General features: G+C 38.8%; 1 protein-coding gene across 2 annotated transcripts in view; it reads left to right on the top strand.

Annotated features, from left to right (window-relative positions):
• Positions 1-26729, top strand: part of LOC136678957 (kinase suppressor of Ras 2-like) — a 125995-nt gene that overhangs the window by 57815 nt on the left and 41451 nt on the right. For both annotated transcript variants that reach the window (XM_066657165.1, XM_066657164.1), the window contains exons 6-11: positions 5341-5519; positions 19552-19621; positions 22080-22163; positions 23762-23847; positions 24557-24574; positions 25011-25120. In XM_066657165.1, coding sequence (XP_066513262.1) covers positions 5341-5519; positions 19552-19621; positions 22080-22163; positions 23762-23847; positions 24557-24574; positions 25011-25120 — 547 coding nt within the window. The remainder of the gene's footprint in view (positions 1-5340; positions 5520-19551; positions 19622-22079; positions 22164-23761; positions 23848-24556; positions 24575-25010; positions 25121-26729) is intronic.

The raw sequence follows: 26729 nt of genomic DNA, 5'->3' as shown, positions 1-26729 counted from the left end.
AAGAATAGAGGCTGTGTTGTAGGTGGCTGTCCTGTTCATTCAGGCATATTTTAAAATAAACTTGCATTTAAATAATAATACTATTCATTCTTTCTTCCAGTTCACATCTTGAGATGTTTTGCAGTTCATGCAGTATATATGTTACCTGTTGTGGACACAGACACTCAGTCATACACACCTTTGACCTTGATAGAATAGCACTGACCATGGAATGAGACACTGGAGTAGATACACATGAGCCTATGGTCAACAAGGTCGGTGCCACCCATTGGTCAGTGACATTACTAGGTTTAAATAAATCTGTGAAGGCACAGTGCTGAACTGTATAATAGTTTTTGAGCAACATACTGCCATCCAGAAAATATCTTTTTTTGGGAAGGCCTTTGGATGGAACTCCATCCTATATCTCTACGATGAGTTGGAGTGGAATCTGTGGTCCAGAACTAATCATTTTATATTAGTTATTTTTGTGGCTGAATTCTATCAAATTCTTACTGCAGGTGTTACAAAGTTTTTACGTGAACACTTGCCAGAATAGTGAGAGACCTCCCTAATAATGCATTTTATCCACGTCAAATGTTGGATGAGCAAGTGTCCAAAACTTTTTCTCTTAGAGAGCTAGGTGTATGAATGAATGCAGCAGAAGAGAAAACTGGTCTTGATGCAGGAGCAGTGCTACTGAGGTGGCAGTTCTTCAAAGATGCAGTGAAATAGAAAATGAAAGAGAAAAATAAGAGGAGTTCAGCAACAAAGAGAACAGTCTTCATAAAAGATATTATTCTCCACCTGAACACTCTACAGGGGTGTGATTTTACCCTGGCGAAGAAAAAAATTTAATTTGTGACATAATGACACATGCTCTGATTTCATATTACAGCAGTTTCTTGGCACATTTTGGGCTGTATCTTCTCACACGAATATATCTGATCCAGAGCACTCAGATAATGTTATTCTGATGTAAATATGCATTTTCTTTTTAAAGTCTCTCAGTAATAGGCTTTACATTTGTGCAAAATTTATGACAGGTATTTAAGACCCATGTAAAATTATTATACACTTTCATGAATTTAAACAGCATCACTTCAGTTACCCTAGACCTTTTGGTGCAATTCTGACACAATTTGAGTGTTGTTGTTGTCACCTGAAAAACAAGTATCTCCAAAATGGTAACTTTTCAAGAGAAGTAAATCATTGTTTCTGGAACAACTTGGAAGCAACATTTTTGGCCATTGCACTTCAGCACATTCATCATTACTTCATCCTGAAAAGCACTAGGAATGTATAAGTGATGTCAAAAAATAAAAACAGAATGCTTACAGAAGTACTTTTGAACATAAACTTATGCAGGGGATGTGACAAATTGTCCATAATGGCAAGCAACGTGTTGAGAGTTTGTTGTCTGCCACAACCTCCAGAGAGATGTAAGGTTTTGTTCCCACAGCAATGAAATATAAAATGAACTACAAGTTTTTTTCCATTTATGTGACCCCTACACGTTATACTAAACTCATGCGCTTGTTTGTGTATAATATTTTACATACTACACCACAGTATATCATCCTGTGTGGTTCCTCTGTCTTTTTCCTTCTCTGTTGCCATGGTGACAGATGTTAAACACTGTCACTGGCACTTGGGGTACTGTGAGGGGTCAGTGGATGGAGTTGTGCAATGGCTGAATGTAATGTATAAGCATATGAGGTAATGGAGTGATTTTGAGATCATGTATCTCACTCTATGTAGTAAGAGTCGTGTTCTTCATGGGTTTGTGGGACTTTTGTTTTACACAGCTATTAAATGCAAGAAATTTCTGAGACAGATTTTTGCAGATTCTTGGATTCATTTTCAATTGTTCATCATTTTTATGTTTCCTTTTCTCAGTAATGTGTTTTTTGACAACTGCATGTCCTTTCAGACCGATATTATTAGGTCATCTTCTCACTGTGAAAAGATGTTCAGAAATGCATTTATATTTACCTAAATGATAGATGGTCTCAGGGCAGCATGGTGGCACTGCAGGTAGTGTTGCTGTCACACAGCTCCAGGGTCCTGGGATTCTGGGTCACTCTCTGTGAGAAGTTTGGTGTGTGTGTGTGTGTTTTGCCCTGTGTGTTTCTGCCTTGCACTCAGGGATTCCAGACAGGCTCTGGTCCCACCATGATCAGGATGAAGTTGTTTCAGGACGTGGGTGAATAAATGAACAAACATGATCTTTGATGTTCTGTGCAGTACTTTATAACAATGTTTATATTTTCTAAGGTTTTATTCACATGTTTTTACAGATATATTTCTCAAAGCATGCATATAGGGTATATAGTACTTTCTACTTTCAATCATCTCTCTCTCTCTCTCTCTCTCTCTCTCTCTCTCTCTCTCTCTCTCTCAGAGGCACACTAAATGAATTATCACAGTAAACACAGATTTCAGTTCTTCCATTCAGCAGTTATCGCGCATAACACTCATATTAACTCGTGTCAATGTGGTCTGACAGCCGTTTTAATTTGGCTAAAGACAAATCTCTTTCTTTCTGGCATCGCTGATTTATTAAGAATGGTTTTGGCTCATGTAAGAATCTTTTTTTCAAAGCATCTTTGTCAGTTTTCTATTAGTGTATTTTTATATTCTGATACTGACATAAACTCAGCTGTATGTTTGTGTTCATGTGTATGTTCAAACTGTGTGAGAGGAAGAATAAGCAAGAGACAAGAACAGAGGGAAGGAGGAGAAAGAATGGCACGTAGGCAGCGGGGAGTTCAGCAGGGGTCTGCCTCGGGTCCTCTTTCATTGTCAGCCTATTTTTTTCCCAGGAAGACGAATGGATCTAATTTGATTTGAATGGCATAATATGGTTTTATCTAAATTGCTGACAAAGCCTTTGGAAGGGAACACTGATAACCTGTAGCTCATTTGCGTCTTCGTTTGCTCGTTTGGGCAGAGGCTTAAAAACTTCTGCTTTCGGGACTCGGTTGGCAGAATAGCATCCCAGAGGCATCAACAGCATTGTGGCATCTAAATGAGCTTCATACTGAGATGCTGCAAGCTACACGACTTATTAGCATTGTGATGGGTGTGTGCATGCTTATGTTTGTGTGTGAATGTGTGTGTGTATGTGTGTGTGTGTGTGTGTGTGTGTCTGTGTGTGTCTGAGTGTGTGTTTGTCAAAGTCTATGTATCAGGAGGGCCACAGAAGCTCTGGAGTGCGTGAATGGTTCTTGATCCTCACATGAGAATGGTCACTAAAGGTGGTGTGTGAGGTGTGAAAGGTCCTGTGGTGAGGGTGGGGTGTGGTTTCCCAGCCATGTGTTTGTTCTGGTGTGAATGACATCGTCTCTATCTGCTGTGGTTTTCAGGGCTTCATTTGTAATTTGATGTTTGATTTGACGGCTTAAAGTGTCGGTTTAAATTGAACTGACATGGGCAGAATGTGTCTGATGAACATTACTTTCTGATTTTAAGAAAATTAAAACACTCAAATATGCTACATCATCTGTGCCAGTAAACAAGCAATAACATATATAAAAATGTATTATAATATTTTTGCACGATATGACAAAACACTCCTGAATTTCACTGTAATGGCACTTTTCCATTGCATGGCTTCAGCTTGGCTCAGCTCAGCACGGCTCAACATGATTTTTTACTGCTGATCACTTTTCCACTACCACTGTACCCCTGCGAAATGCCAGTGACTTTACAAAACCACGGGCTTTGAAAAGCACAACAGCGGTGGTGTTAAAGTTAGGTTTTAGCCATTTACTCGTCATGTATTCACATATTATCTTTTGTACTGAACCTAGCTCTGCGCCACAACTCTCACAGATCAACAGAATTTTTGTTGTTGCACCTCTGGCTCTCACTGGAGTTTTTTTGCTGCCACCGCTCCAAGTGGTGTTTGAAACTCTTCAAAAAACTATGGCATAAAAACAAATGTGACTGCTGCTGTAGCTTGGCAATTTTATAAGCAGCTAGTTTGTGCTGTAAGTCTCCATTTCATCATGTGAACAAGTCTCTTTAGCCAGTTGGCACTCTGCAAGGTTTACATGTCACGCCTCACTTGGAGCCAGGTGCAAGTAGGGAGTAAAAGAGTCCTTGGTTGTGGGGACCAGGTACCAGATTTGCCTAATAGAAAAGCAAAAGAGCTGAGAAAAGTCGGGTAGAGACCATGCAGTGGAAAAGCACCATAAGTTGATGTAACAAGCTTTTTCTGAGTAATTCAGGAGAATTTCTACTTGTCTTAATTATACAGTACTTAAGCAATATACAGGAGGTCCTCGGGTTACATCAGTCCCGAGTTACGATGTTTCATGGTTACAACACATCTCCCATTTACTGTATAAAGCCTTGTTTCGACTTAAGTGGTTTTGCGTCGTAAATGTCGTAACGCGAACTTCGTGTTTGGTGTGTGTGGCAGAAGAATACACTGTTACGCGGCTCGGGACCGAGGAGGATATGTATTAGGTTAGAATAAGTGCTTACAGTATGTTATTTACATACAGTATATATGTATGTTCTGACTTACACTGAAAATCGGTTTTACGACACGACATAGGAACGGTTCAATGTCGTAAGTCGAGGACCCCCTGTACTTAAAGGCATTTTTTCCCCCAGCTGTGACATTCGGATTTTATTTTTGAATAAAAATGAGCACAGCTGTTGGTGCAGTTGTCAGTTTGTTCAAGCAGATTCAGTACAGAAACAATGAATATGGCAACAATTCAAAAGGGACAAAAACATCTGAAAAGAAGTACAGAAAAAACCACAAGAGCACAAGACTACACACAAGTATAACACAGGGCAAACCCAGAGGGGTCTATGGATCTGAACACAAACAGAAAGACATCTGGAAGAGATGATGAATGAACAGGTTACCAGACAAGACTCAGGTGGGCATGACCAGGAAGGAGAAAAGAAACCCCACAATAACTAAGGCACATGGAAGTAGGTATTGGTTGGAGCTCCATCATTCCAGAGAATGCAGTTCCAGTACTTTACAGCCCAATGCTGGGGCTTGGCTTTGGACATGGTGGTCTTCGACTTGTGTGCAGCTTGTGTGCATCTCATTGAATTTCATGCTCTTCTGATTATACAATTATACTGTGCCTGTACAATGCCTGTGTCTACAATGGATCCATTTTTATGTAATTGAATTAGCTAATTATAAGTGAGGACCATGAATATTTGCACTAAAGATTTTTCTGTTTAAGTCTTTCAGAGTTTGAAAGACCTCTCAACCATCCAAGTTTCTTATTTCTTCTTTCTCTCTCTCTCTCTCTCTCTCTCTCTCTCTCTCTCTCTCTCTCTCTCTCTCTCTCTCTCATTCTCTCATTCTCTTTTCCCCTGCAGAGCGAGGAAGAAAGCCAAGCCTCTGAACCTGAAGATCCATAACAGTGTAGCAGGGAGTTGTGAGAATCTGCCGACTCAGCGTTCTCCTCTGCACTCGGACCACTCGCTGCGCTCCTTCTTCTTCCCCAGCCTAGTGCCCTCCACTCCCCCTGTCCACACCTCTGAGACCCCCACCGCCAGTACGTACATTCCACTGTCCTCTGTCTGCTGTTCACAGCTCTGTAGATGCTTGGTAAATAAGGTGCAGTATTTTTGCATCTATTTCAAATATTAAGACGCAGGTGTGTTTATCATGCATTTTATTGGGATAAACTTTCTGAAATGATCTGTATACAAATATTTAGGACTGAGATTTATTACTGTTGGATCTAAACCTGGTAGGAGGATAGACTGAAGTCCACCAAGAAGTAGTAAAAATATATTTATGAAAGTGTTTTTGAAGGAATGCATTAAAAATATATGCAGGTGTTAGGGGTCCACAGTGGTCCTCTGGTTTTAGCAGTGTAATTTGTGAGGGGCACCATATGTGAGGGGGGGGAGGTAGGACATTGGAAGGGCCTGTGACTGCGCACGACATACAAGCTCCTGCTCTGCAGCATACCTGCCCCATGCTTACACCCCTCCACCGCCATGGGTCCGTGGCTAGCTCAGCCCCCTCCAACCCATCACAACCCTGTCCAAGGAAACCCATGTATTTCTAGTCCACAATGATTTCAAATGAAATCTCTTTACAAACCTGCAATAAAGTCAAAATCTTAGAGATACATGACTTTTTTGGCAGTGATGACACACACATTTGCGGAGCGCATGTCTTTTCTAGAGGAACTAATGTCCTTGTCTCCCCCAGGTTACTCGAGTGATGCTGGCACTGACAGATGTATGGTGATGTACTTTAGAGGACAGTGACGTGTTTGGACTCTCCTCTTTATTCATGACACAGCTTCCTCACACTGAATGCCGAATGACAGGACACAGTCAGGGCCCATGCTTTTCCCACAACAGCGTGCATGCGCATATCGTCCAGCAGACGGCTGCGTCAGGGGGCTCTAAACAGGGGCTATTACTCTGATAATGAGGCAGTGGGGATGGGAGAGTGCTGGGAATGACATAGAAGGAATGCCGCCAGACGTGTATCATCCTACAGATGGAGGACATTTCAGGCAGCCCTGCTTCCAGAGTTTTGACTGAGAGAGTCTCGTTTTTGGCTCATTTTGTCTCGGTTGGCTTACTGGCAAAGGCAATCTGCATCCAAACTGCTGCTGGAATGCATGTAGCCAGAGCGTGTGGTCAAGCTAACTCCAAATATCCAGCAGATGTAGTGGACAGGCCAATATAGAGGTAGAATTTTAGTTGTTTTTGGACTTTTTTGTTGACTGACTATCTATAATACAATACATGTATGATTTGGGTGGTGGATCATTCTCAGCATTCCAGTGACACTGATGTGGTGGTGATTTGGTATTATGTGTTAAGCTAAGTGGATTGGACACATCAGTTCTGCTTGAGTTTTTAAACACAAAGACCACTTATAGCAGTACAACATACACAAACACATCACCACCATGTCAATGTCACTGCAGCGCTGAGAATGATACCTGCTCAGTGGTGGTCCTGTGTGGGGGTCCCAACCATTTAATAGCAGAGTGAAATTGGTATAAGAAAGTATGCAGGGTAACAGATGGACTTACAGGTGGTCTGTAATTGTAGACCAACAAAGTGCATCTGTATGGTGAGTGGAGCTGATTAAATGAATATCAGTACAAGGTAGGTGTTCCTAATCCAGTGATGGATACAAATCAATTGAGCACTAAAAGCTTCCCCTTGTGGAGAATATTAAGACTGCTGAACATGGCTTTCCAATGATCTGTGAATATTTTTGCTCATAGGTTAATCAGTGATGAATTGTTGAATTATTTGGATCAGATCTGTTAGTTTGTAATTATGAAATATGAACACATTTTAAAGAGTAGCCCCCAAAATCAGGCAAGAATTACTTCATCGTGGCAGTTTCACTCAGAATAAAACTTACTGCCAAATAGGTGTGGCTGTGCCTTAATAATGGGACTGCAAATACCTTTGCCAGACACAGGAAAAGAATATTTGCAAGACAATCACTGCAGTGAAAGGATGCAGAAATGAACTTCCAGACTATTTCAGGAAGGCAATTGCTTTTAGAAACTCTCATGAACTTCTAAGACAGGGATTCCATATTCTCCAACAGATGTGCTATTATTTTCATCTTATGATAAAGAACTGAAAGGCTGTAATCTTCCAACTCACCTATTGTACTGCTCTGCGCTTGTTTGAATGTTCCAGTTAGTGATGCGTCATCATTGTCCGTTGTATTTGAGCTCTCGGCTGTAGAAACAGATGGAACTTAAGTTGTGAATAGATTAAAATCCTCATTCGTAGTACAACAGTTTGTGTACAATAACTCAGTGAGGTGGTGTCACTGAACCATTACAAATTCAAAGCCCGATGCAGCCTCTATGGCCTATGGGAGTCTCTGGGTTATATATTATGCGATAGGAAATAATATTAGTTATAAAACATTTGACAACAGAAAAAAATGTATGATTTATGAGAGAAAACATTGGATCATTCCACAGAGATAGATGAGCCTGTGTCAGTGATTGTTTGATGGTTTTCTGAATGGTATCTGCATCATTTGTTTAGTGGGATATTTCAGGGACAGTTTTATACATGTTTTGACATTTAAGTCTAACATCCCGCTTCCCTTGTAACATCGTTAATGATTTCCAGACCAAACTGAATTCCACCAGAGCTCGATACACAGCTCCCTGATAAAAGCTGGTGATTTAGATGAATTTGTGATAAGCGGCGTGCTCCGGGGCGGATGAATAATTTGATTGGGTTGGGGGACAGCATCAGTAATGGCATTAGCCCGACTCTCTGTGGAGCTCTGGGGCTTTGGGCTGGACACTGTAGCAATAACCAGGCCTTGGAGTGTCATCAGGCTCCAGTCCAGTCTGCTGCACGTCCCTCCATGTGCTCCACATCAGAAGAGTAATGTAAAGCTTTACTGACATGGGCAGGCGGGGGGCTGATGTAAGAGTAAAATGCAACTTCATAATCCTTGAAGATATTTTCTCAGTACATCATATTGTCACTATCAGAACAAAACCTCAAATCTCTATTGTTATTTTAATTTAATAGAAAGTAAGTTAAGAATGTTCCTTCTTCTGACAAATACCTTTGTCAGAGATGCGTAGGATTTGTCGGATAATTACACTATATTGAGTTTTTTGGAGGACTGTGAATAAATAACAACAAACCAAATACCAGGCAGCAGGAGTGTCACAGTTGAACAGGTTATAGAATTAAAAAGGAACATTTTATAAGTTCTAACACACTGATACTTGGTTCCTGTATTAAACAGTGAGTTTTGACCAATAAATGTCCCATGGGAACTAACATATAGTACGGTAGTACTTGTAGATGTTCTATTAACTATTAGCAACATCACATGAGAATGACTTTTAAAACGGAGAAACAGAATCAGAAATGGCCTTGGGCTTTGAGCATGTTAAAATCATATAGCTGTGTTCAGAAGGCAGAGCCACTTCTGTTTGTAACATATCTAAGGCAGGTTGTGATTCCACCAAGGATCCTCAGATCAAGTTTAGAATTTTTTAATATAAATAGAGCCATATTCACATATATGAAAATGACTTAAAGCAACTAGCCTGAAGTAACATAGACCTACATAAAGTAGCAAGCAGGTGTGCAGGAAATGTTTATGTGTTGCGTATGTTTGTGTGGGAGCCTAATAAATGATTGTATTAATGTGTTGCCGGTGACGTTACAGTGCAGAGTACATATTGGGTGCTTAATCATTGTTGAATTGTATTGTTACATTGAAATCTTTATGTAATTGCTGCAAGTGCTGGACAACTGGGGAAAGTATGAGACAAAAGAATACAATGAGGTTGGTGTGAAATAAGATGAGTCACAAGAGCATAGAAATGCATCGGAGCGTAACATGCTAACAGTTTTCCATTAGTTGCTAAGGTGAAAATGCTAATATAGCTAACTTGTGTTGAACGATATACCAAAACTTGAAAAGTATCTCAATACTTTGTCATTAAAAATGGTACAATACCCCATATAATGAGTACCAGTACTTTAAGGACTGTTTTAAAATAAGAGCGGTATTTCCAATGAGTGCCACAGGTGGCCCACAGTGCTTTGCCTCCTCTATCTCTCAGTGATTTTGCTGCTAGTTTTAGCGACTTTTCAGACCTTCCAGTGAGTTATTTAAAAAAAACAAAAAACCCAACTAGCACCAGCCACTTTCTGTACAAGCCTTCACTACTTTATATGAAATAGAATTGGCAACAGCACAACTCGTTAGAACACCGGGACTGACTGACGCGGCTAGTCTGCTCCAGAGATGGAGCAGCAGAGACGGTCCGCACGGCAGCTCACACAGATCAGAATATGCAAGTCTGGCAAAGACACGTTTGCTTCCTTTTATGTTCAGTTTGTTCCTTTTTCTGTACTCCTGAACTGAGATAACATAGTTGATTGAGGTATTCAGCTTTATTCAAACAGTAAAAACAGTCTCATGAATTAATTACACCGAGCCAAAGGCGCGATAGGACCCAGAAATGGCAAAACGTCACGTGCGTCACTCTTAACAAGCAGATAGCATTGATTTTGCCGACTGCCCTCAGCTTGTAGAAAGTACATTACTTTTCCTGATGTTTTAGTTTTTTGCGATGGTATCGTTTCAATATCGGTATTGAGATATTTAGGAAGGTATCGTATAGAAAACAATAATTCTGGTATTGTGACAACACTTTAGCTCTGAAGCAAAAAGTTGGTGGGCGTATGTGTTTCCAAGTTTTGTAGTACTCTCTCCAGCAAAGTAAGAAGAGCATTGTATAAGATAAAATTATCTGTCTTTCTTATGTATTTACATTAGTGCTGTGCACTGCAACCAGACATTCGGTACCCAGTATGGCATCCACATCAAAACAAAAATCATTTGACTGAAACCTATTGATAATCAAATGAATCATAATCTGTTTTGGCTTATTATTGTTAGATAATAAAGGGTGCTTGTAGAGAAACAGTATCACATATGAAGATATTACATCCTGTTATACTGACTATATCAGCCCAGTTGGGATTTTCATATATGCTTGACCTGAGCTTCATGCCTATGACCTCATATGATTCAGGCAGCACATGAGTCTTTTTAATGGTGGGGGATAAAAGCTGGATACTTCAGACAGAATACTCCAGTTTCACAAGCTGATCCATTTTATTTTGGCCAGCATGGACATGCAGACAGCTCAACTATTGACTCGCATCAACTGCAGTGGAGTCAGTTGAAAAGTACAACTGCTTTGAAAAGTCTGCTGATGATAGGTTATGTTAATTGTTGCTTTAGATGTGATTAGATTGCTTGTTTGTCATATTTGTTGAGGTAAATATGTGTTGTTTTTAGTTTCTGGACAAAGTGCAGTCTCTTTCTGTCCTGTTGCAAAGAGACATATAATTTTAAATTCATATTTGTAAACTGGTTGTTTTGAAGCCAGCAGATAGAACACATATTGACTGGGAGAGTGAGTGGGGTTTGCAAAGTAAAGCCTTAAGGCACTTTTCTTTTTAGCTCATATATAATAATCACAATGCCTGCTCTGTTATTGTTTCTCTCTCTCTCTCTCTCTCTCTCTCTCTCTCTCTCTCTCTCTCTGTAATCCGCTCATCCCCACACCCACCCACCTGCTCCTCATATTTTCAATTACAGGACTTTATAAACTCTGGCCAGTGTGATAGTGTTTTGAACACTTAATTCTGTCTTTTAAAGCTGCAAATCTTCTGTTTATTGGCTGTAGCTAGAAGTATTGAACACATGAAAGAAAAACAGGAATTAGAAAGACTTATGTAAAGTTTTAACCATAATTCAGAGCTCATTGTTTTACACCAGCTAAGCTATGAAGGAAAAAAATGTTTTATATTAAAATATAAGCTTATGCAATGCCCAAACTGATTGTTCAGTACTCTGTAAGCAAGTGTTAAATGAGTCTGTTTTCAGTAATAATAATAGTTTAACATTGCCTTTGTTCTGTCCTCTTTAAAAGTTCACACTTTCTGGACAGAGATTATTTTCCACTATTAAACTCTTAAATAGCCTTGTATCAATGCTTTAAAATAATGCAATGCTAGTCAGAGACACTTTTTTTCTTGCCCTGGTGTCACTGCGAACCGTAAAGGCGACATTCATGATGTTAATCAAAAAACACTTTTATACGATTCTAAGGATGTTTTTTCACCATTTACTTCTCTCAAGTTTGTTTGCACACTTATGTTTACGAAACCCCGGTGTCTATTAATGGGTTAAAAAACAACGTGTATCAGTCAAGCTAGGCTTTCACTCTCTCTCTCTCTCTCTCTCTCTCTCTCTGCTCATGGCAAAGAAATGGCACCTGGAGTACTTTAGACAATGGAGAGAACTCCAAACGTTGAAAATCATGAACAGAGATGAGGATATTGATTTATTCCTGCTCCATGGGTGGGTAATATTGACTTATTTTTGCTGTTTTGGATTGTTTAAGGTGGAAATGTCTCTGAATTCATGAGACGGCTAACTGCATTAACGCATTACCAATAGTGCTACAAAACTAAACAGTACAAGTTACAAATGAGTTTCTGTGGTAATTCAAACAATGAAAAATCCTTACAGACAAGTCAAACTTCAGCCACGTACAAACAACATTTATTCCCTCAAACACATAATTCCACCATTAAAGACACGGAGCTTCTGAACAACCAGACAACAGTTTTTTTTTTCAATTATAGATGTTCTCTTTAAAGGGTTTATGTGGAAAGTAAGAAGGTGATGATCGTTTTCAGTCTTGGATCATGAGTCATTCCAGAAAGATCTGTGTTGCAGGTTATAAAAATGAGTCTGTTTGTGAATAATTAAGTTAAACTTGTCCTCAAGGTTCTATGCAAACCACTTTAGTCGCAGTTTTCCTGAAATAATTTAAGAGGACAAAATAAATCACTTTTGGAGTGTATAAACTGTGCACATTCATTTGAGGATCTGCAGCTTCTGTCAGCCCACAAACTGTGACATAAAAAAAGTCTTTTTTTGTGTGTGTCAGAAGGTTGTTCTGATTAGTACGGCTTTTTTGTGTGCTGGCGCTGGACCCAGGTTTATGTGAGAGTGCAAAGACAATATTAAACAAAGCAAACTAAACACACCAAGCTTGGAGAAACCTGTAGAGAGTGAAAGAGAAAGAAAACCACTGTTCACCATTGTGTCAGCCTACATTTTATTGACTGTCCATATTCACCAACACATCTTCTGAGTTTTATGTGTATTTTTGTTCTATGGCTACTCTTTATTTTTGAGCTGAAACTGTGTTAACAATGAAAGACTTCTTTGGAACTGTTTTGCTTCACAATATCGCTCTGCATAAATAAATACATAAATGTATTTAAGGCCATAACCTTACCTCAACTGACTTTGTAAGTGTATATTAAACTTTCATTTATTCTAGGTATGATATTCACTTTTATATTTTAGTAAAATATAACCTTGGACTACTCTTAATCATACTGGGGCTATTGTGCAGAATTCTTTAATTCAGATTTAAGGAATGATTAATGCTAAAGTTATTATTCTAGTCTTTACTTAACTCTTCAGGAAAGCCACAATTGTGGGGTTGTCATAGAAACAAGCCAGCCAGGGATTTGTGTTATACTATACTATATAATACCCTAAGAACAGGATTGTTCATTTGATCCATTTTCATTCTCTAATTAGACATCATCCAGTAGAAACTGTTTTTTTTTTTCAGTTGAGTGATCAGTTATTCACTGTAATTTATTTTATGTGAAAGTGTGATTCAGATGCATATACATTACTGTGAATATGCGGAGACCACTCTTTGTCTTTTTATTTCCAAGAAGAGCCTAAACAGTAAAAGTTATGTCTTTTTTGGAAGATATTGCTGATTAGATCAAATTTTAAAATATGACATATACAAGAAATTAAAAGTCAAAGTAAGTACAATGAAAATAAGGGTATCCCAGTAACCTTACACAAATGTCCCCATCACAGTAAGATCATTTAAAATAAAAATCCAGAGCTTTTTTTGTCCACTTTTCAACTATGAGAAGACAATTTAATACTTTGCCTGTGAAAGAAAAAAACAATTACGGGAGAAGGAAATAGGCAAAAAATAAAGAACATTTCTGAATCAAATAACTTGCTTGTGTCTTCAGAGCAATAGAAAGGCCACTCCAGGACCCAGATCTCAACATCATTGAATGCTTTTGGGATTCCTCTGATTGTAAGAAGCAAATGCAACCAACTTAGAGACTAAGACTAAGTTTTATATAGTATAGTGGAAGCTGTAAAGAAATGTACATACCAAATACTGAAAATGTTAATTAATGGTCATTTTTACTGGAAATTTAACACATGAAACTTGATCTCTGACTTTAGATCAGTTCTCGTTTCCTCCCTCCCCCCTCTCTATCTCAGACCTCTGTAAGTTTCTCTGCACTGGGTGAAGTATTAATGTCAAGCAGTGAGGAAGGCAGTAATTAGAAAAGGAAAGGAACAGCTATTTGAAATTAATTATGAGTGCAGAGAGAGAAAGGGAAATAATGAGAGAGAGAGAGAGAAAGTGTGTGTGTGTGTGTGTGTGTGTGTGTGTGTGTGTGTGTGTGTGAGAGAGAGAGAGAGAGAGAGAGAGAGAGAGAGAGAGAGAGAGAGAGAGAGAGATTATTCATTAATGAAAGATGGTCTGCAGGACTTCCATCTCTTATGAAATCCGATAAGCAATAAGGAGCGGTCAGTAGCAGTCAGTAGCGTCCTCTCCGGATGTTTCTCCAGTCTTAGTGCTGTTCTCACACTGACCTGTTTCTTCCAGTGACCAGTGGCTCTCCTTCTGCTGACCTCACTGGCTGCAGGGGATTTAATTAGTGAGTGTAATGTGATTTGTGAAACACCAGCGCTCAGAACGGGAGACAGGAAGCCGGAGCTGAGGAAAACTCACTGCTACGCTTTTTTCATTCTGCTACTTCCTATTGCTGTATGCACCTGATCCTAGAGGCAGAGACAACAAATAGATAGGTTAAACATTTTTTTTATTTTGATATTTTTCATAATTTAACCACATTTTGCAATAAATGGAACAGTAGAAATTGTGCAGAATTACTTCAAATTACTTCAGTTTATTCATAAATTAACTTGCTTTGTGTGTTCAGTGTTTATCCATTACAGTCAGGCTAGTGTTAAGATACTTGTATTTCCAAAGTCTCTGTGGATATACTCTGAAATGCCTACTATTATAGGAGTCACAACATAAAGAACATGTTTAGTCCCATGTATAGATCTTAATCTGAAAGGCTTATTTTACTTCACTGTTTGCAAATGTTCACTACCTGAATGTTCTCTATTTGTAGAGAAGGTGGCTAATCAGAATGTAACTAGCAGAGCCCTGACAGTGTGGACAGGTTAACATACTATAGAATACAGACACCGTGTGATTGTGGGAGAAATGTGTCTAAGACTGTGTCTAAGACTAATTCTAAGATACCTAACAAACAAAAAGCTATGAAACTTGAACAATAGACTATGTTCCTTTAAGACAAACATTAGTTTACGTAACTCAAAATATTACACAACTAGTTTTTCAATAAACAACTTAACTCTGTCAATACTACCACGTGTGTTGAAGAGAATTATCACTCCACTAGCAGTTGTAATCCTGGCTGATTTTGAAAATTGAGTAAATTATGTATATTAAGCAGAAGAGTATAATTCTGCTTCACTTTATGAAACAGACATTCCACTGATACCCAGAGGCCGGGATGTATGAGAGATTCTTTACCAAGCCTATTGTAAACATGGCCACCCATTTGTGGAAGACCGGTTTTTGGAATATGAAGTGTTATTTTTATTAAGAAAACCATGTAACACTTTAATTAATGTATTGCAATGTATAGAAATAATGTAAATAATATTCAATAGTGTTTACAAAATATACATGTGGTGATAACAGTGACTGAATCCTTTAACACCATCAGACCAGATTACACATTGTTTTCTCAGGTTTATTACTGCAGAAGACCTTCATATGAATGAACCTAGTTCCTAAAGTGTAGCACTGTGTGGTGAAGCATCTCAGAGTAATCCAGCTCAAAAACCACCCTAGAAAATAAATGCTTCTGCAGAGTGCACCTGTAATCTTGATGTTATTTCTCACTTTCTTTGCTCAAAACACATAAACTGTGTTAAACATTTAATTAAAGTGGGATATTCATTCTTTTCTGCTGATCCATCTGTGCTGAAAAAAAATGGGATTTTTCCTAACAAAACCTAAACTTTGTTCTTTTTTCAGTGCTGTAAATGACTTTCAGTGCCTCTAAAACTGATATGCTGGTTTACAAATGAAATATTATTTGATTATTTAATAAAATGTGTTCTCTTAACTTTAATTTGCCAGCACTAAAATTTCAGCAGTATACAGTGTTTACAGTACACAGTGAAGCGGAATAGCGTTCCTCCAGGACCAAGGTGCTACATAAAACAATACACAACATTAAAGTGCAACTAGTGCAAAGCTAGTGCAAACATAAAACAGTGCACACACATTAAAGTGCAAAAGACATGGTTAAGAAAATACAAAACAATATCCATACAATAAAATACAATACAATACAAGACAGTGCAAAAACAAAAGTACGGTGGGGGCTGAGAGGGAGAGACACTGCAATTTAAAGTGTATTTGTGCTGTAAACGGTATCTGGATGTAACCATGATGTAAACAGGATATGTGTAGACAGTACACTCGTTTTCCGTATATCATTTTCAGTCCAACAAACCAGTGTTTTTTGAAGTTGTGTGTGTGTGTGTGGGTGCGATTCTTCAGTCCAGTCTCAGTCTCTAGGTGTTTAGGAGTCTGATAGCGTGTGGGAAGAAGCTGTTACGGAGTCTGGATTTGAGAGCTCGAATGCTTCGATACCTTTTTCCAGACGGCAGTAGGTTGAAGACTCATGCTGCTGGAATAATAAAAAAAATCCAAGTATTTAGACCCTCAGAAACTGTGGCAAACAGTCAGCATCCTGCAGGACCTCTGCAAACTCTTGTTGGTCAGAGAAATTTTTGCTGTAGACAGTGTTTACACATTTATAAGCACTGTACACGTTTATATTCACTGGATTAGGAAAACCTACCTTGTGTCTAAACTCATTTTCCATTTTGTCAGCTCCACTGTTCACAGGAGCACTAAATCTACAATTACAGACTATGGTCAACCTGATTCTCTGCATATTTCTTATCCCCATTTCACCCTGTTCTTCAATGGTCACAGAACATGTATGATTTAGGTGGTGGATCATTCTCAGCACTGACATGGTGGTGATTTATTAGTGTTTGTCGTGCTGGTACAAATGGATCCGACGCAGAAGTGTTGCTCAATTTTTAAACACTGTGTCCGCTCACTGTCCACTTGTTTAGACACACTTACCTCATTGGTCCATCTTGTAGATATAAAATCATTATAAAGAAAAAAGAAAATGTAGGCTCTTGGTAAAATTTTCATCAAAACTTTGCCATGTTTATGAATATATAAAACATCTGTGAGCAAATACATGTCAAATGATTACATATTTGAACATTCAAGAGTCTTCAAAAATGAACAACATATGGCATGTTTGATTATCTCATTTATTTCTTTGTAGTTGTAGTTGGGGAAAAAGTACTCCAAATAAGTCTGGGGATCAATGGGTAAAATGAGATGTGTCAAATAACTAATTTTGTTAGTGCTGCATGCAGTTTTGAGCAATCTTCCATCCTTTGTGAACACAGCATAATTTTTTGGGAATGAAATATAGAAAGTTGCAGCTTTGTTGCTATTTCAGACTCTAATGTCATATATGAATTGCTCTGAAAGTTGCTGTTATGTGTTAGATGTTTCTACGCTGACAGACCTAGTTTACCCTTGGCCCAGAGCTACCTCAGGAATTTGGCTTATTTGTGCGCCCCCACTTACGACACTGCCATTTTTGTAGAGAACCTGAATTCTTATTTTCTTCTTGTTTTTAGCAAAGTATTTTTAAATAAAGGCGCAGAAGCACGATCGGTGTATTTACTTTTTTTCTTCTGCAGATCTCTGTCACTGATCCACTCACAGCAGACCTACTCTGAAGGTCTTCGTGGGTGTGACCCTTGAGTGAGATTTTCTTTCCTGAAACCTCGCTGTATTCTCCTCGCCATGTGTCCAGGGTCAGCAGAGCAGAACAGCGAGGTCACCAGAGACACACTCACTTTCAGACTCAGATAAAGCATGGGAAATACACACTGACAGATTGAGTCACCAGGACTCTTAACAAATAATATTTTAACCCATAGAAGTTGATGTTATCTCCGGCAATAATAATATTATTATAATATAATAATAAAGCTTAGAAGTTAAAGCTTATTGAAAAAAGAGGGGAAATTCATACCAAATTTGAAATATTCAACCAATAAAATGTTTTTTTTTGTTAGTACGGACCACAGCCGTAAAAGACTGAAATGGGGAGATGAATTTTTTGGAAAGGAGTTCAGGGTGGCTTAGGAATGCGTATGAAGGCAATCTCCCCCGGTTGCAGAGATGAATACAAGAAAAAGAGTTGGTGACAGACTGAAGGTGTGAGCAACTTTGATACAGAAATGACCTGAGTTCGCAGGATATATATATATAGGGCTGAGGGGAAGAGTTTGGGAGTGGACCTACTCCCAAAATTATGTTATTTTATAACTTCAAATAAACATGAAATACAGCTCTGTTTGCAAGTGGATAATCTGAATCGGTCATTTTTGGAAGCAGCTCATTATAATGGAGTAATCAGTCACTTTGTACAATGATATTTCTCTATGTGATAAATCTTTGGTTATACAGTAATTAACTGACACCTACTGGCTGGTGTATCAGTTGCACTTTGAATAGCCCAATATGAAAATAACACAAAAAGTACATTTCCTGAAGAAAAAGCTGAATGTTTAGGTGGTTCCCAGGTGTTACTTGAGCATTCAAGAGAGTTGCTAGGCTGCAAGATGCTAAGAGGCTGTTATGGCCTTTCAAGTGGGTTCTACGGTGCTTCTAGGTGGTCGGTGGTTGCTATGGTATATCAGGTGGTTCCTCGGTTGTCCCAGGTGGTTGCCAAGATAATTGTTATAGTGCTCTAGTGTTGCAAATGTGTTTCTAGGTGGTTATTATGGTATCCCAGGCAGCTGCTGAGGAGGTAAGGTATTTCTGGTGCTGTGTGTGTGTGTGTGTGCAGTTGTGTCAAGAGTGAGTACACCTTAAAGCAGTTAAATAATTAATGCTCTTATATATGGCACTAAGCTGCAATGTCTCATTATAAGAAGCTAATAAGTAGCTACTGTAATGAAGAGGTTTGTGTGGGAATAGTAATATCCTCATGATTTTATTTGGCGATTGACTGTAATTTATTTCTTTTTTGCTGAGTGTTTTGCACTTATTTATCCGCTCTCTCATCCCTGTGCCTTCACCCCCTGTCTTCAGGCTCTTAATCATAGGCAAATGGTCTATAATTGGCCAGAGACTGTCTTTCAATTGGATGAATGTCCTTTTGGATGAACAGTAGGCTGCAGGACGCAAACACAATTATCGTCTTACTGGCCTCCATTCAGATATTATTGGGTTTTCCTCCATTTGAGCGATGACAGCCGAGCGCAGATTATAATAATTCTGGCTAATTGTTGCCTGTTTACTCAGTGCAGCGTTTTAGCATGGCAGAACGACGCTGATGGCTTACACTTCCGCTCAGCTCTAAAAGGTTAAAAGGTTTTCACCCTTTGTCTCTTTTATTAGAAATTCTATCAGGCAGTTAGGACCTAATGATTCTGTAATTAACCACCTTACTTCATTATGTGTTGATGAAAAAATGCAGACGTGCTGTTAAATGGTGAAGATGTTACTTTGTTTCCTCTTCAGCGCAATGTTTGTCTTTTATACTTGTGTTTTCAGACTTTATATCATGAATTTTAAAAAGTCTGTCTCCTCTCAACCCCTAAGATGATAAATAACTATTCCAAAATGATAATATGAAGGTAATTATATTCTCTCTTTCTCTCTCTCTCTCTCTCTCTCTCTCTGTCTCTCTCTCTCTCTCTCTCTCTCTCTCTCTCTCTCTCTTCCTACCTCTCTGCAGACACTCTTTCAGTTCCTCGTTGGTCTCCTCAGATTCCTCGCAGAGACTTTGGCAACTCCATTAAACACAGGTAACGTCCTCTAACCGTATGTTAATTAAATGCTAATCACAAAGGGCTGCAATTACTTCATTAAGCCAGCTCATTTGTTTTTTCTACATTCCCAATTCAAGTCTCATTAAATGATGACCCTAATGAACCACTAGTCTCATGCTCAGTCGCTGTCCAAAGAGAAACATGCATCCCCACAATAGTAACTTTACAGGAGAAAGAAAATACCTTCTTAACTTTCAATGGAATTAAGTGTAAAAAGATTTTATTCCAAGGTATTTTGGAGCATTTCTGTTGGTCCATTCATCATGACATTTTCACATAATATGAAGGACTGCTGCTGTGTGACAGTAAATGATGTAATAAACTAAAATTAGACCAAAATTGAGATGCATGGTTTTTTTTGGAGAGCTTAAAACAAAGTATAGTGAGGTCAGTTGAATGACCGTTCAGAACAGGTGCAGGTGTTGTTGAAAAATCAGGTGTTGTTGACAAAGTGATGACTTGTATTTTGCAGCATGTAAACCTGCTGTGACTGTGCATAAGAACTGAAATGTGCAGACGTATGCATTAACTGCAGAATAATAGCAGTTATGATTTAGGTAAACTGTGCTGTAAACTGTGTCTGTCTCTCTTTGTGTGTGTGTGTGTGTGTGTGTGTGTGTGTGTGAGAGAGAGAGAGAGAGGGAGAGAGAGAGAGAGAGAGAGAGAGAGAGGGTGTGGTGGAGTAGTTAAAAATGTCAGACCAATTAAAGCAAGTGGATGTGTGACTGCCTTGACCGTCTGCGCATGGACTGAATCCTCCATTCTCTCAAATGCCACACACCTCTCAGTAAAACAATGGATGTTTAACGTGGAGTAGAGAAAGCTGTTATGAAAGAAATAGCGACGAATAAATGCTGTTTAACAGTCTTTAACCCTTAGAAGTCCTGGGTTATTATTGCAGTGTTAATAAGCTCATTAATAGATATTAGTTGATTACATGGTAGTTACATTAATAAAGTACATTTACCTTTTATTCTCATTCTCAATCCCTTTCCCTCCAACACTCAGCAGCCTACAAAACAGATGTCTTTTGGGATTAAATGTTCTAGAGGAAGCTGGAGCTATTACATATTGTCTCAGTTTGTAGAATCGTGTGATTGTGGGGAGACCTAACAACAGCTGGAATTGACAGTGACTAAAATTGGGGAGGAAAAGGAATCAAAGTTTTGCATGGCATGGTTTTAGCAAAGGTATGTTCTGTTTCTAAAGTGCATGCTGTCACTGAGCCTGAAGACTCATTTCTATGTCTGAGTGTTTATTACGCAGCAAACAAGATGCCAAAGTGTCTAGGCGATAGGGCTCCAGACAGATCACATGAAACAAAATAATTTCTTTCCTAGGTTTTCATAGTTGTATACAGGAGCAGTCTGTTTATGTGGACACTTGACCTTCCTTTAGCTTGTGTTGTACGCCTATGAGGACATAGGAGGTGGAGTCAGTCATTGAACAGGAATGTCTTGGACAAATATTTGGTGATTTTGCCTTTTGAATCATGGTGGGCACTTGATAAAAAGCAGTTTGATTCAGAACACTGAATCCTTTCAACTTTCCCTCTGGTACACTTGATTGAGCTTAAATGTTCCAATGATATGAAACCCATCTCTTTGCTAACCTCTACAAGTGAGAGTGATTTTTGTTTAAAAATCAAAGCCTGGGATGAGGAAAGAGAAGGTGCTTCAGTACTTTTCTGCTGTTTAAACAGATCCAAGTGTCGAGGCGTGGGAGGGATGGATCTGCATTCGCTTTTACGACACAATGTGAGACAGCCTAAATGAAGACATTTGGATTCTGTCAGAGCCTATTACTCATATTCCATTAGCTGTCAGAGTCCGCTCATGCCAAAGAACTCCATTGAACCACTGCTGGATCTCAATGGCCTTTTCACTGCTGTGCTCATAGAAGACATGGCTGCTAGTAATATATAAAGAATGAAGGACAGCAAGATGGACAGACTGACAGACAGAGACAGCAGCTCCAGGAGCCTCATAACTCCCCTGAACGATCATCTCTCTGCTCTGATGCAGCCATATGGCTTTTTGGCCTGTTGAATATTTGTCAGTCGCTGAAGCACAGCTGGGCATTTGGAAGAGATTGAAAGACGCTGAGTCACAATTGAATTACTCTATATTGAATATTAGAGGAAGAGCGCCTATCTCTGCGTATGGCCTGTCTCTCAATGAAAAGGTTATTGGCTAAATACGACTGGTGCTTTGACACTTATAGCTCTTTCATCGCAGGAGGCTGGGAATTGCAGTCAAAAGGTCAAAACAAATCTTTTTGACTGAAGCGCCGACTCATTATAGACCCGCCTTCAGAAATAGATTCCGTAAAAACTCTAAAAACATTGTTATGAACCTCAACCTTGTTTTGTAAAGAGCCTCACTGAAACAGTGCTATTCTAACCTCGCTCCTTTATCTGCATCTTTTCTTGCAGATTTTCCACCAAGTACTGGATGTCACAAACGTGTATAGTCTGTGGGAAAGGAATGTTATTTGGCCTGAAGTGCAAAACCTGCAAGTAAGTGTGATAAGCAACTCAAAATTAGGAATTTTATCTATTTCCTTAGAAGTATTATTACTGCCTGTTTAAATGAGCACTTTCTACTTTCAGGGTTTACATGAAAATATACAAGAATATTTACTATATATAACTATAGTAAAACACTAGTAGTTAAAGTACAGATCTGAAAATAACTCTTTTTTTTAGTGCTAAACTCAGTTATTTAATCATGTTCCATCCTTGGTTATATAAGTTGTGCATCTTCAGTGTATACAATTTTATTGATTCCCACTGTATTCCTTTAATACAACTCTGTGCTGTAACAGTGTCAACAGTTTTGAAGAAAATGCTGAATGTCAGCCTGAACCAAAACATTTTTTCACAGTTTTTCACCTAACAGTGTCAAGCTCTGTATACATTCACTGGACATAAATATGTAGTGCCCCTAAGTTTCTTTTTTTTTTTACTATTCCAGCAGTTTTGGAACAAAACACAAGGACTACGTGTTGAAATGTCAAACTGAATCTGTACACACATTTTTCACCCAGGGATGGCTGGTGATTATATTGAATGTGAAGGCTAAAATAAAAGAAACCTAGCTATATGATCTCCAAAGGGTAGTACATATACTACTTAAAGGAGCAGCCCAGACATTCATACCATTTGTGTTATGGTTTGTAGTTATTTTACTATAAAAACTCCCATCCACTGTTTGTTCTGTTTTAGATCTACACAGAATGTACATGAAGGAAAGCTACAGAAACAGCAGAGTAAATTATGGTTGGTGTTAAGGTTAAGTTTAGGGTTGTGGCTAAGTTAGAATTCTGTAAGGGGTGGGTTTTAGGCTGATTTTTCACACTCAGTCTGCATCTGAAATTCATATTTACATCAGGAAAGGGCATACTATATTTCACTCACCTTGCACAAACAGGAATGTTCTTTTAATAAAATATGTACAAATTCAGCTTATTTCCCATACATAGACTCTTTAGACTTGGAGTGAAAGGCGTTTTTTCACTGTAGGACATTATTTACACAATAAGACATGACAAATCCTTTTTGTCATTTACCTTAACTTATTGAATTACATTTAGTGATTTCTACTGGATTTTATGGGTTTTCAGCCTTTCAACACAAGCTTTTTTTTTTCTTTATGGTCTGATTTCTGTGGTCTCCTTTAGACCCAGAAATAAGGCAATTTGACTTAAACATACACATTGAACAACGGTGTCTTATGAAACAGTAGAAGGTTTCATTAGTTTTAAAGGTTTAAAGGTGATTGCCAACTTTTGAAAGTGATTAAAAGTAGAATGGATTCTGAAATATACACGTTTGGTAGCTTTGAAAATTGCAGTGCTTATTGAACTCCCTTGTTGCCTTTGTGATTGTGCCTGGAGTTTCCACTGGCCCTAATTACCATTATCATTTAAAACAGATCATTTGAATATATTAAATGTCTAATAATCTCTCACTTCTAGAATATATAAAAAAACAAGCCCATTAAATTGCTTCAGGTATTTTCTTGCTTGTATGATCCTAGGAGAATAGCTTTGAATGTTTTGGGTCTAAAATTCTGGAGGCAAATGAAATGCTTTGCTCCTGATTATATCCATTAGGTTGAAGTGCCACAATAAATGTACCAAAGAAGCACCTCCTTGCCATTTGCTGATATACCATCGTGGAGGCAGGGACTCGTTCAAAGGTATTTAACACCATGTTTTTCTATATTTAAAACACTTGACAGAGTTGCTGTTTGTGATTTTGATTTAAAAAATAGTTTTTAATTGTTTGATGCTGCAGGATTTAAAACATCTCCTTATTACTCTGCAATAATACCTTTGTGAACTCTATAAAGCACTGTATGATTTGTTTTTATCTGAATAAAACAAGGGAGGCACAGTGGCGACAGTTAGTGTCGCAGTCACACAGCTCCAGGGACCTGGAGGTTGTGGGTTCAATTCCCACTCCTGCATGGGTGTCCTCCAGGTGCTCCGTTTTCCTCCCACGGTCCAAAATAAAAAAAATTGGTAGTTGTTACTGGCAACTCAAAAGATTCCATAGGTGTGAGTGAATGTGTGAGTGTGTGTCGCCCTGCGAAGGACAGACGCACTTCCAGGTATTCCTGGTATTCTGGTAGGCTCCGGACCGACTGCGACCCTGAACTGGATAAGCGGTTACAGACAATTAATGAATGAATAAAACAAGATGGTATGAGAAAGGGGGAAATAGTATGTATATTTAGCCTGTATCTCCTTCATGTGTGAGATGCCAGGACTATAAAATAGTTATTATTATCATTAAGGTATTGAGGTATTGTTCTTTAATGGATCCTTTATAACACCCTCTTTCCTGCCCCTTCCTTTATATTCTAATTTCCATTCTTTTCTCTTTGTCTTTCCACCCTCCTGGAGATCAAGGGACATCTCAAGGTAATTCAGTCGATTATTGCATGTTTGTGGGTGTGCTAATGACATTTGGAGAGCAGGCACCACAGTGGATTTTCTCTTAAAAGATTTTCCTCAGTGGTTTCCTGCAAGCACTTACTTATAGCTCTCTGACACCTGCTCAACATCTTATTGACTGTCTGAACTTTCCTTCCTGATCCATGGAAAGGGATCTTCTCCATGGCATGTCTTCATAATCAGCTATGACATATTTTTCATCAGTTTGTGAGACAGGCTCATGTAAACATATTCTAATGACTTTTTGTAAAGCATACTTCAATTATAATGTGTCAAATGTTTTGTGATTCTTTTAGTTTTTGAGAGTTGTTACCATGACCACTGTTTTTCTGTTACCGAGACAACGGCCTGCCGTTACCGTGGATACAACATTTTTCCCCCAATCTCCCCTTCTCATTTTTAGCTCGTCAGCTTGTCAGGACTGAGTCGGTACCGTGTGACATAAACAACCCCCTCAGGTACACGGACCTCCACATCAGCCAAACTCTGCCCAAAACCAACAAAATCAACAAGGTGGGTTCCTCTTCATCCCCTCTCTAGCTTTAGAAATGCCAAACAATGCAGCCTTGTTCAACCTTAACACTCACACACTGGAAATCCTAGCTAGCCGAGGCTATAGTTTGTGGAAAATAATTGCTTTGGTTCTTCTGAGGTGCCTCAACTTAAATGGCTTGTATTTGCTGTGCTTATTAGTAGCCTCAAGATCCAACCAGAATTTGAGTCCTCTGTTCTGTCAATCTCTTTAGATCGAAACAACCTCTCATAGCCTTAGACTTCAGCTATGAAAAATACATTCAACCCAGACTGGAGAGTCTATCTAATCAAAGCATCAAAGCATGTGTTAATCCGAAGGGCATGAGCTTGTTTGGCATTTTATAGTATATTATCAATGAGAGCAGACAAATCTGTAGCACCGGGATGCATAGAAATGAACTGAAAATTCAGTTATCAGAAAAAAAAGCCTTAAAATAAAAATATACATACAAAATAGAATATGAGATCAGCTTCTTAACAAAACTGTTTAATGTTCCACATTAAATAATGCAGCAGTTACCTTCTATTGCTTATCCATTTTGGTGCATCTCTCGTAGACAGTAAAAAAGTGATGATATCGACAAGATTCTACTGAAATCAACTTAAAAGCCAGAGCATAATTACTTTTTAGGTACAGATTTGTTTTCTGGGGCGGCACGGTGGTGCAGCAGGTAGTGTCGCAGTCACACACCTCCAGGGGCCTGGAGGTTGTGGGTTCGATTCCAACTCCGGGTGACTGTCTGTGAGGAGTTGGTGTGTTCTCCCCGTGTCCGCGTGGGTTTCCTCCGGGTGCTCCGGTTTCCTCCCACAGTCCAAAAACACACGTTGCAGGTGGATTGGCGACTCGAAAATGTCCGTAGGTGTGAGTGAATGTGTGTGTGTCTGTGTTGCCCTGTGAAGGACTGGCGTCCCCTCCAGGGTGTATTCCCGCCTTGCGCCCGATGATTCCAGGTAGGCTCTGGACCCCCCGCGACCCTAAAAATTGGATAAGCGGTTACAGATAATGGATGGATGGATTTGTTTTCTATAGATTTATTAGCACAGATTGTGTCCAGTTGTTTATAGATGCATGTTTTTATGAGTAGTAGCTGCTACTGTAAAGAGCTCCTGTTCCTGACATAAGGCTGGTATAATCTCAATAGAAACACTAAACAATAGAATGGGATATTCTGAAGTTGCCACACAAGGGTCTGTAGTCACCATGTCTAACGCCAATGTGGTATTTCAGTTGTATAAAACACATTGTACAAAGATTTATACCCCAATGTATATGTATATGGTGATTGTGCCCTGTTTAGAAAAGAGCAGAAAACAACCCGACTACATGGGTATTACATATGCAACTTTTTTATTAAACCACCAAATGCTTATGAGTTATTTCTTTCCTTCTTTATTTATTTTTCCCACTGGCTAAGACATGATAGTTTTGCATATGTACGTGGGTTTATATTAGTTTGAGAGTTACACAAGAGACATCTCATTGTGTGTGTGTGTGTGTGTGTGTGTGTGTGTAAACTGAGCATCCCTTCAGCATCTAGCTCATCTCTGACCCACTGGAGCTTCATAATGCAGAGTCTCTAATGATGAG

This window comes from Hoplias malabaricus, chromosome Y (assembly GCF_029633855.1).
Source record: "Hoplias malabaricus isolate fHopMal1 chromosome Y, fHopMal1.hap1, whole genome shotgun sequence".
Taxonomy (NCBI): domain Eukaryota; kingdom Metazoa; phylum Chordata; class Actinopteri; order Characiformes; family Erythrinidae; genus Hoplias; species Hoplias malabaricus.
Note: the sequence above shows the minus strand (reverse complement) of the source record. Positions and strands in the feature narration are given on the sequence as shown.